General features: G+C 32.9%; 1 protein-coding gene across 14 annotated transcripts in view; it reads right to left on the minus strand.

Moving 5' to 3' along the window:
- DCDC1 (doublecortin domain containing 1) overlaps positions 1 to 15106 on the minus strand; it is a 358252-nt gene that overhangs the window by 340330 nt on the left and 2816 nt on the right. For all 14 annotated transcript variants that reach the window (XR_004950812.1, XR_004950813.1, XR_001598079.2 and 11 more), the window contains one exon: positions 570 to 736. Coding sequence is in view for 11 of the 14 variants with exons in the window: in XM_036220546.1 (XP_036076439.1) it covers positions 570 to 736 (167 nt within the window). In the remaining 3 variants the exon portion in view is untranslated. The remainder of the gene's footprint in view (positions 1 to 569; positions 737 to 15106) is intronic.

A 15106-nucleotide genomic window follows, 5' to 3' on the forward strand; every position in this document is an offset into this window, starting at 1 on the left:
ATAATGCAATAAAATATGCAAATACACATGAGATTAGCATTGTCATTTGTATAAAGGAATACTTAAAAATCCTATTTAGAATCTTTGTTCCATTGTCTTATTGGGAAAAACACTACCATGAGTAACTTATGTCTCTGCAATATAACTACAGAATAATGATTTCCAAAAAATTTATCTATCTATATAGTTAGTACACTGTGTAAATGACCTCATACACTGTAAATATGCACTCGTAACTTAGAGACAAAACAGAGAGTAGCTGAAAAGTCTAGATTTCACATTCATCTAAACTTAATGACACACATAAAACAATCAAAGTGTTCTGAGATATAAGTATGACCTGGCATTTCTATAAGGAGATTAACATAACCCTCAATTTATAAATACTTTCTTCAGTGCTCTTACAGTCTACATTTTCTATTTAACATAAAGACTATGGCATCACGTTTAGCCAGTCAAAAATAGTTTATCAATTCCTGACGGACACTTTTCATTCATACACACAACTTTCTACTAGCACTTCTATCCCCTTTAGAATTCAGTTTAAGCTACTGAAATAATATTCTTACCGTAAATCACTTGAAATATACTTGTAAATTGGGTGAACAGTGTCCCCATTAAAGATGCCTTCAGAGTTGCTTTGCTGGGATACTTCTGTGGCTTCAGTCATGAGTGATAAAGAAGACTGAGAAAGTGCTGCTCTGTGGTCTTCTGTTTCTATTTTTGCCATCTTCAGCTAAAAATGAGGACAGTTGTTATTTAATTTAAAATGCAAAATCTCCTGGGTTATAAATTGAGGGTGGGCATTAATCACAGTTTACTTCTCATCATGTTCTAGACCATACAGCAGTTACTGAAATCTCATTAAAATTAAACAGAGATGAGAGCCTAAAAGAAAATACAATCATAAATCTGTCTGTGGTATAATCCTACTTAGGAAAAGAAAAAGATGATAATTAGTTGCAAAGTATTTCAATTTTTGTTGTTTGCTAGAAAATCGCTTAGTATACAAACAAATTTAGCATGAGGAGTATGTTATTGCAAAGTACAGCACAGTGCCATTCGGGGGGTCTTTCCTTCACCCTTTTCTTTTTGGATGCTATCTTTCTCCTGATTCTGACAGGACTGTAAATTATGTGACTTTGTTTTCCAGTCAGTGAAATGACTGTGTCCAAGACTAGCCAATCAAAGTGCCCTCTCCATATATAGCAATTGCTCAATCCCAGTTCTGATGGGGAAAAAAAGTAGTGCTGTATTCTCTAGCTTTAAAAACAATTTAACCTCCACCATTGAGAATGAAGCCAAAACAGATGAAACTGAAAGTGAGAGATGGAGTTTCCTGATGAAAACATTTAAATCCCTGAAACTAGCTATTGAAAACAACCACACCTCTTGAGTTTCCTGGGCGCATGAGCCAACAGATTTTTTCCTAAGCTAGTTTGAGGTGAGATTCCCTTATTTCAGCCTAGAAGTCTTAGGTAGTGCACACAACCTAAAATTTCTTAAGAGCAAAACAATAGGCCCATAATAAATAATATCAAAGAATGTTATAGGGTCCTTTCTAAGGTATACTCACCCAATAACAATGTTAATAAAAATAGCCAAAAAATACTCTCATTTCTGATGCATCCTAAGGAGGGTCCCAAGGTAACATGGCATATCATTACTAAGGGAAGGATATAACTTGTAATAAAAAAAAAATACTTTTACTTTTTTACTGATATTCTGAAATAAAAGCATTCATTTATTCACAGATTATTTATTGAGTACCTACAGTGCACCTGACATTGTTTTGGGTACTTAGAATTTTTCAGTGAATAAAGCAAAAAAAAAAAAAGTGCCATTTTGGAACCTATATCCTAGTGGAGGCAAAGGATAGAAAATAAACATAAGAAATATGTAAATTCTTAAGATCTGAGGAGATACATTCTATGGAAAAAATTAATTGGGAAAGGTAGATGAGAGTATGGAGGTGCAGGGACTTGCAATTTTAAATAAGTATGTCAGCACAGGCCTTATTGAGGTGGTAACACCTGGGCAAAGATTTAAAAGAGGAAAGGAAGCTAGCCATACAATATCCAAGAGTGAAGAGTGAGAAGGTCCTGAAGATGTGAGGAATAGCAAGAGTAGATGAATAGATGAACAGGAAGGAATGTAGTTGGGATGAGGATAGAAATAGAGATAACCAGGCCTTATAGGACATTGATAGGACTTTGACTGAATTAGAGAACCCATGGACTATTTGATGCAGGGGAGTAACATAATTTCTTTAAAAAATAATTTTGGCTGCTTTGCATCAAATATATCAAAACAACTGCATTTCAACATTCTAATTTGTCCATATATTAATATCTTTTAATAGTTTTATAAATTCTCTGTGGCAGAGACTGCCAACTGTCTGACAATATCCATTCCTTCTTTCTGTTATAATATTGGAATCCCAGATTTTTGACTGAGGCATATGTCTGCCCAAAATAAAGACTATTTCCCCATCTTCCTTGTAGTTAGGTAGGGCCATATGAACAAGTCTGGCCAATGAGATATTAGTGGAAATGATCCATGAAAATGAGTTTGCCCTTCTTTTTCCTCCTTTCTGCTACTTAGGATGAAAACATGAAGACGGCTGGTACCAGATTGGTCATCTTTAACTTTGAAATGATGCTGGGAATGAAAGCTATGCCCCAAGGAGGAAAGGAATCTGAATCTCTGACAACATGGAGCACCATATGAACCCAGGACTACCTACCTTTAGATTTTTACATGAAACATAAACTTTTAACTTGTTCAAAAGAATGTTAATTTGGGTCTTTGCAGTCAAACCTAATCCTGAAACTCCTGATATCCCTTGAACTAAGTTGCTTTTGGGAACCTAAAATATATGGTATTGGCTTACAGCAAGGAAATAGGAAGAACACTAGGATGGCTTGGAATCTAAATTTAACTAAGAGTCCAGCAATTTGTGGCTTTGGGCCTTTTGGACTCAAAATCACACGAACCAATTCCCTAAAGTAAATCAATCTCTCCTCTCCCCTCTCCCTGCAAGGCTGAGCTAAGAACTGGAGCCAGAACGACCTTCCATAAACACAGACAAGTAGAGCCAGTCAGATGATGGATGCAATGGAATGGATGCAATAGTAGTGATGTTAGACAGCAAGAAGCTATGGAAGCCACAGCAACACTAACCACACCACTAGGACCAACAAATACACTGAACACCACCAGGTCTCCTCCTCATTTGGGAGAGGGCATCTGGAGGATTTCCCTTTTGAACACTGATTAACTCATAAGGTTCTTAGATAATCTATAAGACACAGGGAGCTCAAAGAGTATACTATGGTGCTAATTAAACATATGGAAGAATAAAAGAACTATAATATAACTTATACTCACAAGTATTATGGAGGAATATATACCTGTAATACATAAGAGAAAGATCATGTCTTCCTCTGCCACTAGCTGTGTGACTTTGGGTATTATAACCTTTCTGAGTTTTAGTCCTTTCATTTGCAAAACTGGGTTATCCACATGGTTATGAGAATTAAAACGATGAACATGAAAGCATGTGACACAGTGCTTGGCACATGGTTAATATTCAATAAGTTAGGTGAATCTGAATCTATATCAAAATTAGTAAAGGTATTTCTCCCTGCATAGTTTAATAAGAGAAGGTACTTTTCTCTGCCCAGCACTTCTCTGATATTCCATTAGAGACCAAAGAGCTGTTGGCCTTCGCTCTCTCCCTCCCACTTTAAGCTTTTCACAACAGGAGGGCTGAGGTTCTCCTCTTTGAAAAGTGAAGTCCTTCCTAACTGGGAAATGGTTTTAAATGAAAAACCCACCTGTATATAGCAAAGCAAAATCATATGATTAGAGAGTAAATCACCTTGTAGAATAAAATCCTTTGATTATCCTCATGTGTTTATTATATAATCGAATTATTCAAAAACAAGATTTTCACTGAACTATGCAAAAATATCTCTTGATATATAGCAATAATTTTACTTTTTACTTATGCATAATTACAATCCTAATCTTCACCTAAAGAGGTAATCATTTTAGTGATTGGTAAAATAGTTTAGTGATGTAAAATAGTTTGGGGAAGCTTTTAGGTGAAAGGAGTTATATAAGTGTGAAATCATTACCATTATTAACTGCAATATTCTTCTGTAATGTTACTATAAAAACAGTGTCATCCTCACTAAAAGTAGAACATATTAACAGGTTAAGTAGAATATGCAGAATACAATAGGTTTTCAGATAACATTCCTGCACATTACCAATTAAATGAGAACTAATTGTTAATTAGAAATTAAAGAAATAAAAATGTGTTAATTTTAATTTGACTGACACTAAATACTGATATTTTAGTAGAGTACAGATAAATGCGCTACCTTATGTTTTATTAACTCATTCATAGTTTATTCACTGACATACTGAAAAAAGTACTATTTTTCTTTCTTTCCCATCTCTTAACAACTTTATATAAATATAAGCTTTCCTCTCATGCCCATTCCTTTTTTAGAGCTGCTTTCCATCCTTTTTAAAAAAGGCATTCGATGATACAGTGGTTACGACCCTGGACTCTGGAGCCACAGTGTCTCGGTTTACATCCTTGCTACCCACTTATTAGCTGTGACACTTTAGCCAGGTCATGTAACCTCTTTCTGTATCAGTTTCTTCATCCGTAAAATGGAGTTAAGAATAGTAGTCACTTCAGAAAGTTGATGTGTTTCACACACAATAGGTACTATGTTTCAGGTTTGACAGTCTTCAAGTTGGGGCACTAAGTACCAATAACAAATAGTACCAGGAGACTCTCCAAGGGGCAATCAAGTGTCGATAGTTTTAAGCAAATCGATTTCAAATCTTTTCCTTCCATATATATGCTTTCCTAAAATGCATCTGCCCAAGAAGTTGCCTAATCCAACTAGAGAGTTTGTCCTCGGAAAGTCTCCATCCTGTCATTTTACAAAAGAGGGGCATTTCTTTTATGCCTATTCCAGGGTCTGTAAACCAAGGGACAACTCCTTTAATGAAGAAACTGTAAGCGTCCCCAATAAATCTATATCAATATATACATTTCCAATAGATTTTATTTTTTACATTTAATAAATATAAATGATATATTCATGCTGCTTTGAATAACTGTGTACTAAAAATAATTGTAATAAAAACTCAATCCTGAGGATATCGTTCAATACCTACTGTAACCTTATGGTCAAAGGACAGTTTTAAGTTTGTTGTTATTATATGATAGAGTGGCCTATAAAGGACTCTTAAGCATAAAAGATAAAATTCAATGGAAGAAATGCAGAAGAAATAAAAGTTTAAGAAGAAAAAGAAAGGATGTAAAATTTCCAACTATTTGAAGAAAAGCCTGTTAATGTTTTCAATGTTTTAATGTTTTATTTTTCCTGTTGGAATTTCAACAGTAAAGGGTGTTGCTTGCTTGTTTTATTCTAAAGCTATAATTATACAACTATAGTAACAAAATGTACTAGGATAAACCCAGCCACCTAGCTTTTACCTTATTCTATGATACTAAAACTATGGTTAGCAGTTCTTGCATATTCTTATCACTTTTTTATCTTATCACCCATTGTTATGAAAAACAAATCCAGTTTACTTAAACAAAAGAAGGCATCTTTGTGGCCCTGGAAATGTGTTTTCCCTAAAACCACTTTGCTAATCCTGATCCTATCTATCATCCATCCATTCACTAAATATTTATTAGCAACTATTTCTAGACTTTTAAAAAAAAGACAGTAGATTCAATGTTGAACAAGTCAGTATGGTTCCTCCACTAGTTGAATTTTCACCATAATCAATGTAAACACAGTCTTAATTAACTTTCCTTATTAAAACCATTTTGAATAATAACTGCAGGTATTACAGAAATGTCCATATTAAAGATTAGAAAAAAAGCACTAAAAATATCCCATATAATCTCCTATTCTTGGTGTTAGCCACTATTATAATTTTGAATATTTCAGACTCCTCTATGATTTTATCTAGACTTTCCTTTAAACAAAAGTGTGACCATATCAAATGTACAGTTTATATACAGCTGTTTTCACTTAATGAAAATATTCCTATGTCTTTAAATATTTGTTGAGAACATAATTTTTTTTATTACTTGTGTAACATCCTAGCTAGTTACTCCAATGCTTCCAAGTGCTTACAATTGTAAAAAAAGCTGTGGTTCTTGTATATACTTATGACTGTACCATTAAATAGTTTTTTAAGAGGCTGTAGAAGTTAAATTCCTGGATCAAAGTGTATGAACACTATGATTTTTATGGCCAATGATATATATTTCAAAATTGAATTGCTTTTCGGAAATGTACCAATTTCTAAAACTACCAGATATAGCATACAAAAGCCTATTTAACAGCACCCATTACTGGAGTAAAATATTATTTCTTAATCTTACTAATTTTAGAGTGATTTTCTAACTGGTAGTAAAAATTTAATTTTTAAAATTACCATTATTTAAATTTTTCATTATCTCTCATACTCAAGGAGAAATATCAAGGGATAATCAGTGAGACTTTAGGAATGGCAAATTGTTTTAATCTTACTTACTCAGAAAACCATTTAATTAAAAGAAGAAATTTCTAAAATATAGACTATATATGTTAAACTTCTAGATATTTTAAAGATAACTGAGTTCAAATTATCTAATTAGCCCAACGCCACCTTTCCCCATATACTGATGAGAACATATCCAATTATCTTGAAAAAGGCAATTAAAATTACTATTAATAATCTTAATACTAGGACATGTTATAATTTATTTGATAATTACATTTCCCACAAAGATACTGTCAACATAAACTGTGAAACTGCAGATCCATCCTGTTTACAAGTATCAGAGACAATATGCTCACTATTCTGTTGTACTTAAATGTTGTATTGCAGTTTTTCTTAACAGTTAATACGTGACATGAAACATGTCTGATTTTATGCTTCATGATTTCCATTCTGATGTTTAATATTAAGAAACTATATTTATGTATCACACATGTCAGAAAACAATTTAAATAATTAAACTAAGAAAAATAATAGCAACCATGTCTTTCATTTAAAATACAAAATATAAGTCTTTTGTTCATAGACATTAAAGAACCATCCATAATCAGAAATGCAAACTATTTAGATTTTCTGATTTATGTAGCTAGCAGTAAGTGTTTTGCCTAAGTGCGTTCAGAAATTTGTTATGAATCAAAATAGTAAGTTGTGAAAAAAAAAGAGAAAAATCAAGAGACTATCTTTCAAGGTTGACTCATGAGTTTTAAAATTCATTATTTTTATTCTTTATTCTGATTTTTTATAACAAGGAAAAGAAAAATGTAATTATTTTGATTTTAAAAACATACTACAGGAAAAGATACCATTTAAGCCGAGCTGAAGTTTACATTATTTATTGCTATTTTTCTTCAAAAATATGCATTAGAGTAAATATTCTTTCTAAACACTGAAGTAAATACAATACATGGATCTGGCATATTTATTTTTTTGAATAGGTGCTCTGAATCTTAGACAACATAAATACTAGGCAGTGTGGTGGTTGCCATAGTAACAAGTAAATAGGAGCATAAAAATACATGCAGTTTTTCAAATGTATACCCTCTTTTCATAAATATGCATATTTTCTAGGTAAATGATTATTCAACCCTTATTTTAGCTCCCATTTTAGAGAGAGAAACACCTAATTCTTCAGAAATAAAAGATTATTACATAGCAATGAAGCAGGCTCAAAAAAGTTTCGAAATGCCATATGGGAAATCTTAAGATTATTTCAGTTTTCTAAAATGAACACAGGAAAAACTCTTTTCATTCTATATTACTTTAATAGTCAGTTCTTTTGTAAGTGTAAAATTGCATAAATTTTTTTTCTTCTCAAGCATTAAATTCCCTTTTATTTGAATTAATTTATTATTCATGTGCATTAAATGTAGCACTTGACCATGGAAAATTGAAAGCCCTTTGATCATAAAGAAGCCCAAGAAGTTTAATGCTAACCCTTGAGCTACTACTTGAATAAATGGTCTAAAAATCTTTATGCCAATATACTGAACTGGAATGAAAAGAGTCCTTTTCTTATTCCTCTCTATTAAAATACAATCTTCCTGTTTACAGGTACCTTCGAACAGGGATCCCCAATCCCACCCATGGCCACACAGCAGGATGTACGTGGCATGGCTAGTGAGCAAAGCTTCATCTGTATTTGCAGCCACTCCCAGCACTAACATCACCGCCTCAGCTATACCTCAGATCATCAGGCATTAGATTCTCATAGGAGTATCAGTCCCTCATGCCAAAAAGGTTGGGGACCGCTGCCCTAGAAGACCAGAATGTATATTGACAAACTGTTCTGAATTTTATGCTTATTGCTTAAGAGGGCTTAACAAACATTTTATAGGGCTGGAGAGGGAAGCAGTTCTATAAACCATGACATGAAGTTTGAAATCTATTGAAAGGTACTGGTAAGCCACCAAAATAGAACAGGAACGTTGCTCAATTATTACTGGGAAACAAATCCTTCAAATCTGATTCCACAAATTTGGACTTCCAATTTGTTTCAATAACAACTACTAGGTAAAATTCTTCCAGAGTGAGAATTCAAAATTTTTTAAAGCTCACCATCTCGGCAGGGTGCCAAATATGAGGTGACAAAACAGTGCTGTAGGGCTCACCTTGTGCTCACTCCTTGATAAAGAAACTATGTATTGTAATGTCTAAGGACTGACTGAACTAGCCTGCAAGGGGAACATCCTCATCAAGCAGGGACACGAGACTACATTTTTATTGAAGAGAAATAAGTACCCCCACTCCCAGGTGAAGAGAAGTAAATGTAAACTTTAGGAAGTCCAAAGAATGAATCAAAATATTAGTAAAATATTTTTGACTATCAAAATAGAATAGAATAGGTCACAGGAATGATGTGACTACCTCAAAAGAGAAAACGAATATCATCTTTTTATTCCTGGTTCCTTTTAACAAAACCTTTTAACTATTTCTCTCTGCTTTCACCCTCTTAAAGTGATGGAAAAATGTCTCTGGAGACTGCAAAAGGGAAAATACCCATCTTTAAAAGGAAAGGAAAATGATTTTGGTAATTAGACAGCTTAGTTTAACCTAGGAACATGCAATAACAAATTAAACAGTCAATTAGTAACACCTAGAAGCTCATAAAATACTGGAAAACAACCAACATAGTATTTGAAAAGCCAAATATGCCAGATGAACTTAGTTTCTTTTTTTGACAGAATGACAGGTCATATTATCAAGTAAAAAGTAAACAGTACAATCTATTTCAGTATTGTAAGCCTTTTTATTCTATTCCCCAATCTAGTATAGAAAAAACTGGTTTAAGAAGAAAAGTATTTGAAAACTGGCTTCAATGCTAAACTAATGGCTGCTGACATATCTCTCTTTTGAGGACTATTTCAGAATAGTCAATATCTTTATTGATGACTAGTCAGGAATCTTGGCCTCCTTTGTTTTGGCTCCCACATCAGACCACTGAGCTCTCTGAAATTGAAAAAAATTATTTCTTTAGTTTTCTTTCCAGTCCGTTGACTTTTCTGTTCCCTAGGGATCTTAAACGACTTGTTGCTTCAACTAAGTCGTGCTGCACTGGTACAAGACATAAACCCATTTTAGATAGAAATTTTGAGAGGGAAAGAGGGAATAATTTGCAAATGAATTAAAAGGATCTTCCATGTCTAGAGAAAGCGATAAGTAATGGAGTGGTGTTTAAATATAAGTGCCATTGGAAATTTGAAGAATGTGAAAAACAGCTGTTATTTGGTTATACAAGATAATGTACAGAAGATCAAGAATGCAGAATCAAAAAATAAATCCAATTTTCAAGAGAAGTCTCTGTGTCATCATATGACCAGCTGGCTAAGTACACAAGGGGATTAGAAGCCCAACAATGGTAGAAACAGGCCCCAGTAGGGTAAGGAAGTAAAACATTTGGTTTGAAAATCAGACAAGAGCCAACACTGAATTGAACTGAGCTGCCTAGTGGACCAGGAAAATTGTTATTCCTCATTATATAATTAATATCTCTATTTTCTCCAACCTCTTACTATTAAAAATCACACACACACACACACACACACACACACACATCTATATGAAAGAAAAAAATGGGGGTACTGAATTGTTTGATATTAACTATATTTTTAAACTTAAATACCTTGAAAATAATCAATCATGGATGCTCCCAAACTAGAGAGGGAAGAGTGCCGCTCGGGCATTACTTCCATTGGAGCATCTAGAAGGAAACTAGGGCAAGTAACTATCCCAAGCCCGTTTCCTTTCTGTTCTCTCAATACAAGACAGTCATCACATCTTTTTCACTCTCTCTTACCTTAGGAGAGTGCAGAATGTTTTGGTAGAGATAAGTACATTACAAAAAATTTTTGTCAGATACAACTGACTTCATTTTATAACTAAGCAACAGCAAGAATAAGGAGAGAATATTTATATTTACCAAGCCAGGACTATAATCAATAATTTATTTCAATAACTGAAGAAAAAATAAACTAAAACAAATAATCCTGTAGCTTCAGGACATATAAAGTGAACTGTAGTGGAAAAACCACTGGAATTAGACCAAGAAATTCTGGAGTTCTGATCTCAGTTTTGGGCCAAATCTGGGGTAAATGCTAAACTTTCATGGGTTCAATTTCTCTGTCTAAAAAAGGCATGGAACAATGGCTGAATGGAAGAACTCTAAAGTTCTTTTACCTCTAAAGTTTTAGCCATTTAGAGTTTTCACATAGGGGAGCTAACTAAGGTAGTGTGACAGAATATGCAAAAGATGTGGAGTCAGCTGACCCGAGTTTGAATCTTGCCTCTGTAACTTCTCAGTCTTATCTCCTTATGTGTATGACAATCGTATCCACCTTGCCTACCTTATAGGATTGTTCTATGGATCAAATAAGAAGTGCGAAAGTGCTTATTATAAACATTAGTCCTCATTTTTGTAATTTGTTCTATATCCTGCACTGTCTAAGATGGAATGCATTCCAGAGACTCCTTGTAATCAGAGAAGATGCAGCTATTTACAATTTACAGTTTAGGAGAGTTTGATCTGCTAACAGTCATGGTCAAAAAGCCCAGGTTCCTATAAACTCAGGTATAGGTAGCTGTTCTCTGCCATAGGAAAAAATATGTACGATTTCTAAACCAATTCTTCTCAAGGAAAAAGTGGGGACTTTGGCCAAAAGTCAACTAGCTATGTTGATTGGTGGTATGTTAAAAGTAGAGAGAGGAAAAGGAGAAAGAGAAGAAAAGGAGTTGTGAATCACCATTCTGTTTCTGTAAAGTATACTAGCTGAACCTACTCTATAGATGGAGGTCCCTGTGGAACAAAATCTTAGGAGGTCAGCACACATAAAGAATAAAACATTCAGAAAGTTTACCCAGTAGAAATATTAAATTGAGCTACTAACTGCTAGGGTCTTGACCCTCTTTACTGATAATTTGCTTTTATCATTATGATACCTGACTTTTCCCTGAGTAAATATGTAATGAATTTCAGATGGCTCTCCACAACTTTCCAGAAAGTTTATTTGTGAGGACCTGACAATTTCACTGTATATATATATACATATATATATGTATATATATATATGAATATGTAAAGTTGAATATAAAATAATGATTTCTAAGAAGCATGCAAACAGTCCATTTTGATTGATTTATAATCATATTATCATATAGAGTATGACCTTCAAAAATATAGATGGATGCAGGATGGCATGCCTCTCTGAGAGACAGTATACCACAGAGCAAACCATAGCAAAAAGGTCAAAAGACAGGACTGAAGCAAGATAGTCTCATTAGTGCAACGAAATTCAACTCAATTCATTATTTATTGATTCCCAACTAATACCTATAAATTAGCAAGATATTAAACTATAAACAACTTTATCAAATATATTTCTAATATTTTCAAATGCTTTAAGTTTGCCAATTCTCCCTATACTGAAAACTATTATCTAGTTTCTGGACCAATCTTTGCTTTAAATCCAAGGCTGGGAACCAAGTAACAGCAGCACTTGAGACCTGATGACAGGCTTAGCCTCATCTATAAGAAATCTGAAACTGAGGAAACAGGATAAATCTTGGACTAAGACCAAAAGAATGTTACAAAAGACTTACAAAAATCTACTTTTTCATCCGGTTAAACTTTTTTGTCTTATTCCTTTTGCAGAATTACCTGACTTTAACCTAAGACTAAGGTAAGCTTTATTTCTAAGTACATCTTTCTCTATATTACTATATCTGAGTATTACATACATGTATATCAACAAAATTCACTGTCTCCTTTTCTAAATTAGATTTTTTAAATTCTGAGTTTAAATGCATATATGTACATTGTTCTATGTAATAATTTTTCCTTTTCTTGTACTGAAATAAGAAAATTTATTTAAATTACCCCCAATATAGGTAGAAACTATATAAAATTAATTTAATATTCATAGAGACTAACATTGTAGAATAGGATTTACACTACAGACAAAGATAAAAAAAATCATAGTCTTTCAAATTAATATATCTGACTGTCTTTCTCTAATGCTCCCGCTTCACCTGAAGCACCTCAGACAAGGTAATAATTTATGATAATCATATGAAAATATACAATTAATATTCATCACCTCTCATTCCTCATCACTTTAGATGATCAGTAATGCAGAGTGAAAATGCTGTCAGATTTCTAATTGCTTTGTAATGGGCTTGAAACAGGGAAATCATTAAAGGCAAACAATCTGTCATTTGTCTGTTACCTTATCTATCACACAAAAAAACTCATTAAAGAAATTGCTAATGAGCTACAAAAGACTATACTCATGGGTCTTCTACAGGAGATTAAAAAGTAATATTATGAATTGCTTAAAATATTTTTAAAATATGATATTTTGTGGAAATTCATCAGAAAAGATCTATTCTTCGGTATATTATTTAGGCTGTGTGGTTTCATTATTTTGGCATCTAATCCATCATTGCAGAAATCTCTTTAGCATATAAGACCTGTTTTTCATCAGTCTCTAAATAATTAAAATGAAAGTCTACAAGAAGCTGAAATGCTAAATGTGTTTATTACTAGTAAACTGACTCAATAAAAAATAGTGCCATAGTAACCCTGATGCTAAGTGAAGAATATATTTTAAAATTTGATTTTTACCCTTATCTCTGTGGATCATCTCTGTGGATTTGAACGTTGAAGTTGCAATGCTATTGTTATACAAATATTATAGTCAACTACTGAAATTAAGCAAAACAGTAAACTATGCATAATAACATCAACTATTTTGAAATGTTGCAGATATTAACCCACACTAAAATGTTTCATAATATTACTTCAAATAATTTTAGAGAAAAAGAAAAAATTTAACTGTCCACACCAAATTTTACATCTTACCAATGCTACCTTGCTATATGAGGTACTTCATACTGTATTTAAAAAAAAAAAAAAAACTATGATAAACTACGATAAAGACATTAATCTAGTTTTAAAGACAAATATGCATATAAACAAGCAAATACCCAGAAATGTTTTGTTAGTTATACATTTCAGTTAGTTGCATTTTATTTTGGAAAAATTATGAGAGTTACAAATATAACAGTGATACTTATTGTTTTTGATTTTGCTAATGATGAATTAAATCATGTATTTATTTCCTATGACAAAACAAAATCCTTAGTAATAAAGTCAAATTTCTTTTAAATACATAGACCTATTTACAACTTTTGGAATATACACAAATTTATAAACCTAAATGCAATAGCACGTTTAGCCAGGTGCCATCATTGATATACAGGAGTGAATTCCAAGCTAACTTCAAATGGTTCCATAACACTCTGGAAACATCTTCATTATACTCTCTAATTGACTTAAACAGACTTCATATCAACTGTTTAACACATTTTAACCTACAAATTAACACCCCTTGATCATTCAGATTAACCTTTCTTCTGTGAGTCAATTACATGACAAAAATAAACTTTTAAAAAAATCTAGGTTTAAAAAACTAAATTGGAGAATGCTTTTAAAAAATAGCTTATAAATGCATAGCATTTCCATATAGTTGGAAATGATCATCATAAGGTTCCAAATTTCGGGGGAACTAGAAAGCTCACAGGAAAGCCAGAGTAGTCATAAGAACAAACAGGGAGGGATAAAGAGGTGAAAAAAGGAAATAATAAGTTGGTACTACTAAAGAGAAGCATAAGATGGATAACATACAATATCTTTAATAGGTCATAGAAAGATGAAAACATCAGACGTGAAGACGTTAGGAAGACAGAAACAAAAATCTCAGGCAAGATAATGACCTTTTAAGAGGTGTGAAACAAGCTTGAAAGAACACTGACACAATTGAAATTAAATAAACCAAACATAGCAACAGGTGTGACAACAAAAAGTATTTATCTCTTCATCTCTCTTGCTCAGTGCATTGCCTTACTCAAACTTAATGAATGTTCACTGATTACTGCTGCAAAGACAAAAGAGAAAATAGATCAAGTGAAGACAATCAGCAAGGGGGAAAAAATGCAAAAATGAAAAACCATTTCTGAAAGATAAGGCAGGATTGTTCATTAGAGCCGATTCTCAGTATTATCTAAAGCTTTATGATAATCTGCCAAAAAAAAAAAAGAAGTTTCTCTAATTCTAGCCATTCATCTCTCCCCTCAATCAAAAATTAAACTTAACAGTTCCATACATCTTCCTGAATTAGCCTCACTTTGATTCAAGGATTTCAGTCATTCAAGTAATCTGCCTTATTCTATTGCTATAACTACAAGGTACTAACTGTCACAGTCCCTGTTTTTCCTCTGGCATAGAACTTCCACAGTTATTTTAGTTGCTTGTTTAATTGTCTGTCTACCCAGATAAACTCTAAGCCTATAAGAGGGCTAGAGCCAAATTCTGTCTTGTGCCTCTTGTAACAGAATGTGGGACATGTACTAAACACTCAATAAATATTTGTTGATTGAATGAATAAGTAAATGAAAGCTATATATGTACTGTATCATTGTGTGTGCCTATGTGTATTTGTATTATCTCATCATTAGCTAACTC

Source organism: Rousettus aegyptiacus, unplaced genomic scaffold (assembly GCF_014176215.1).
Source record: "Rousettus aegyptiacus isolate mRouAeg1 unplaced genomic scaffold, mRouAeg1.p scaffold_m13_p_5, whole genome shotgun sequence".
NCBI classification, from domain to species: domain Eukaryota; kingdom Metazoa; phylum Chordata; class Mammalia; order Chiroptera; family Pteropodidae; genus Rousettus; species Rousettus aegyptiacus.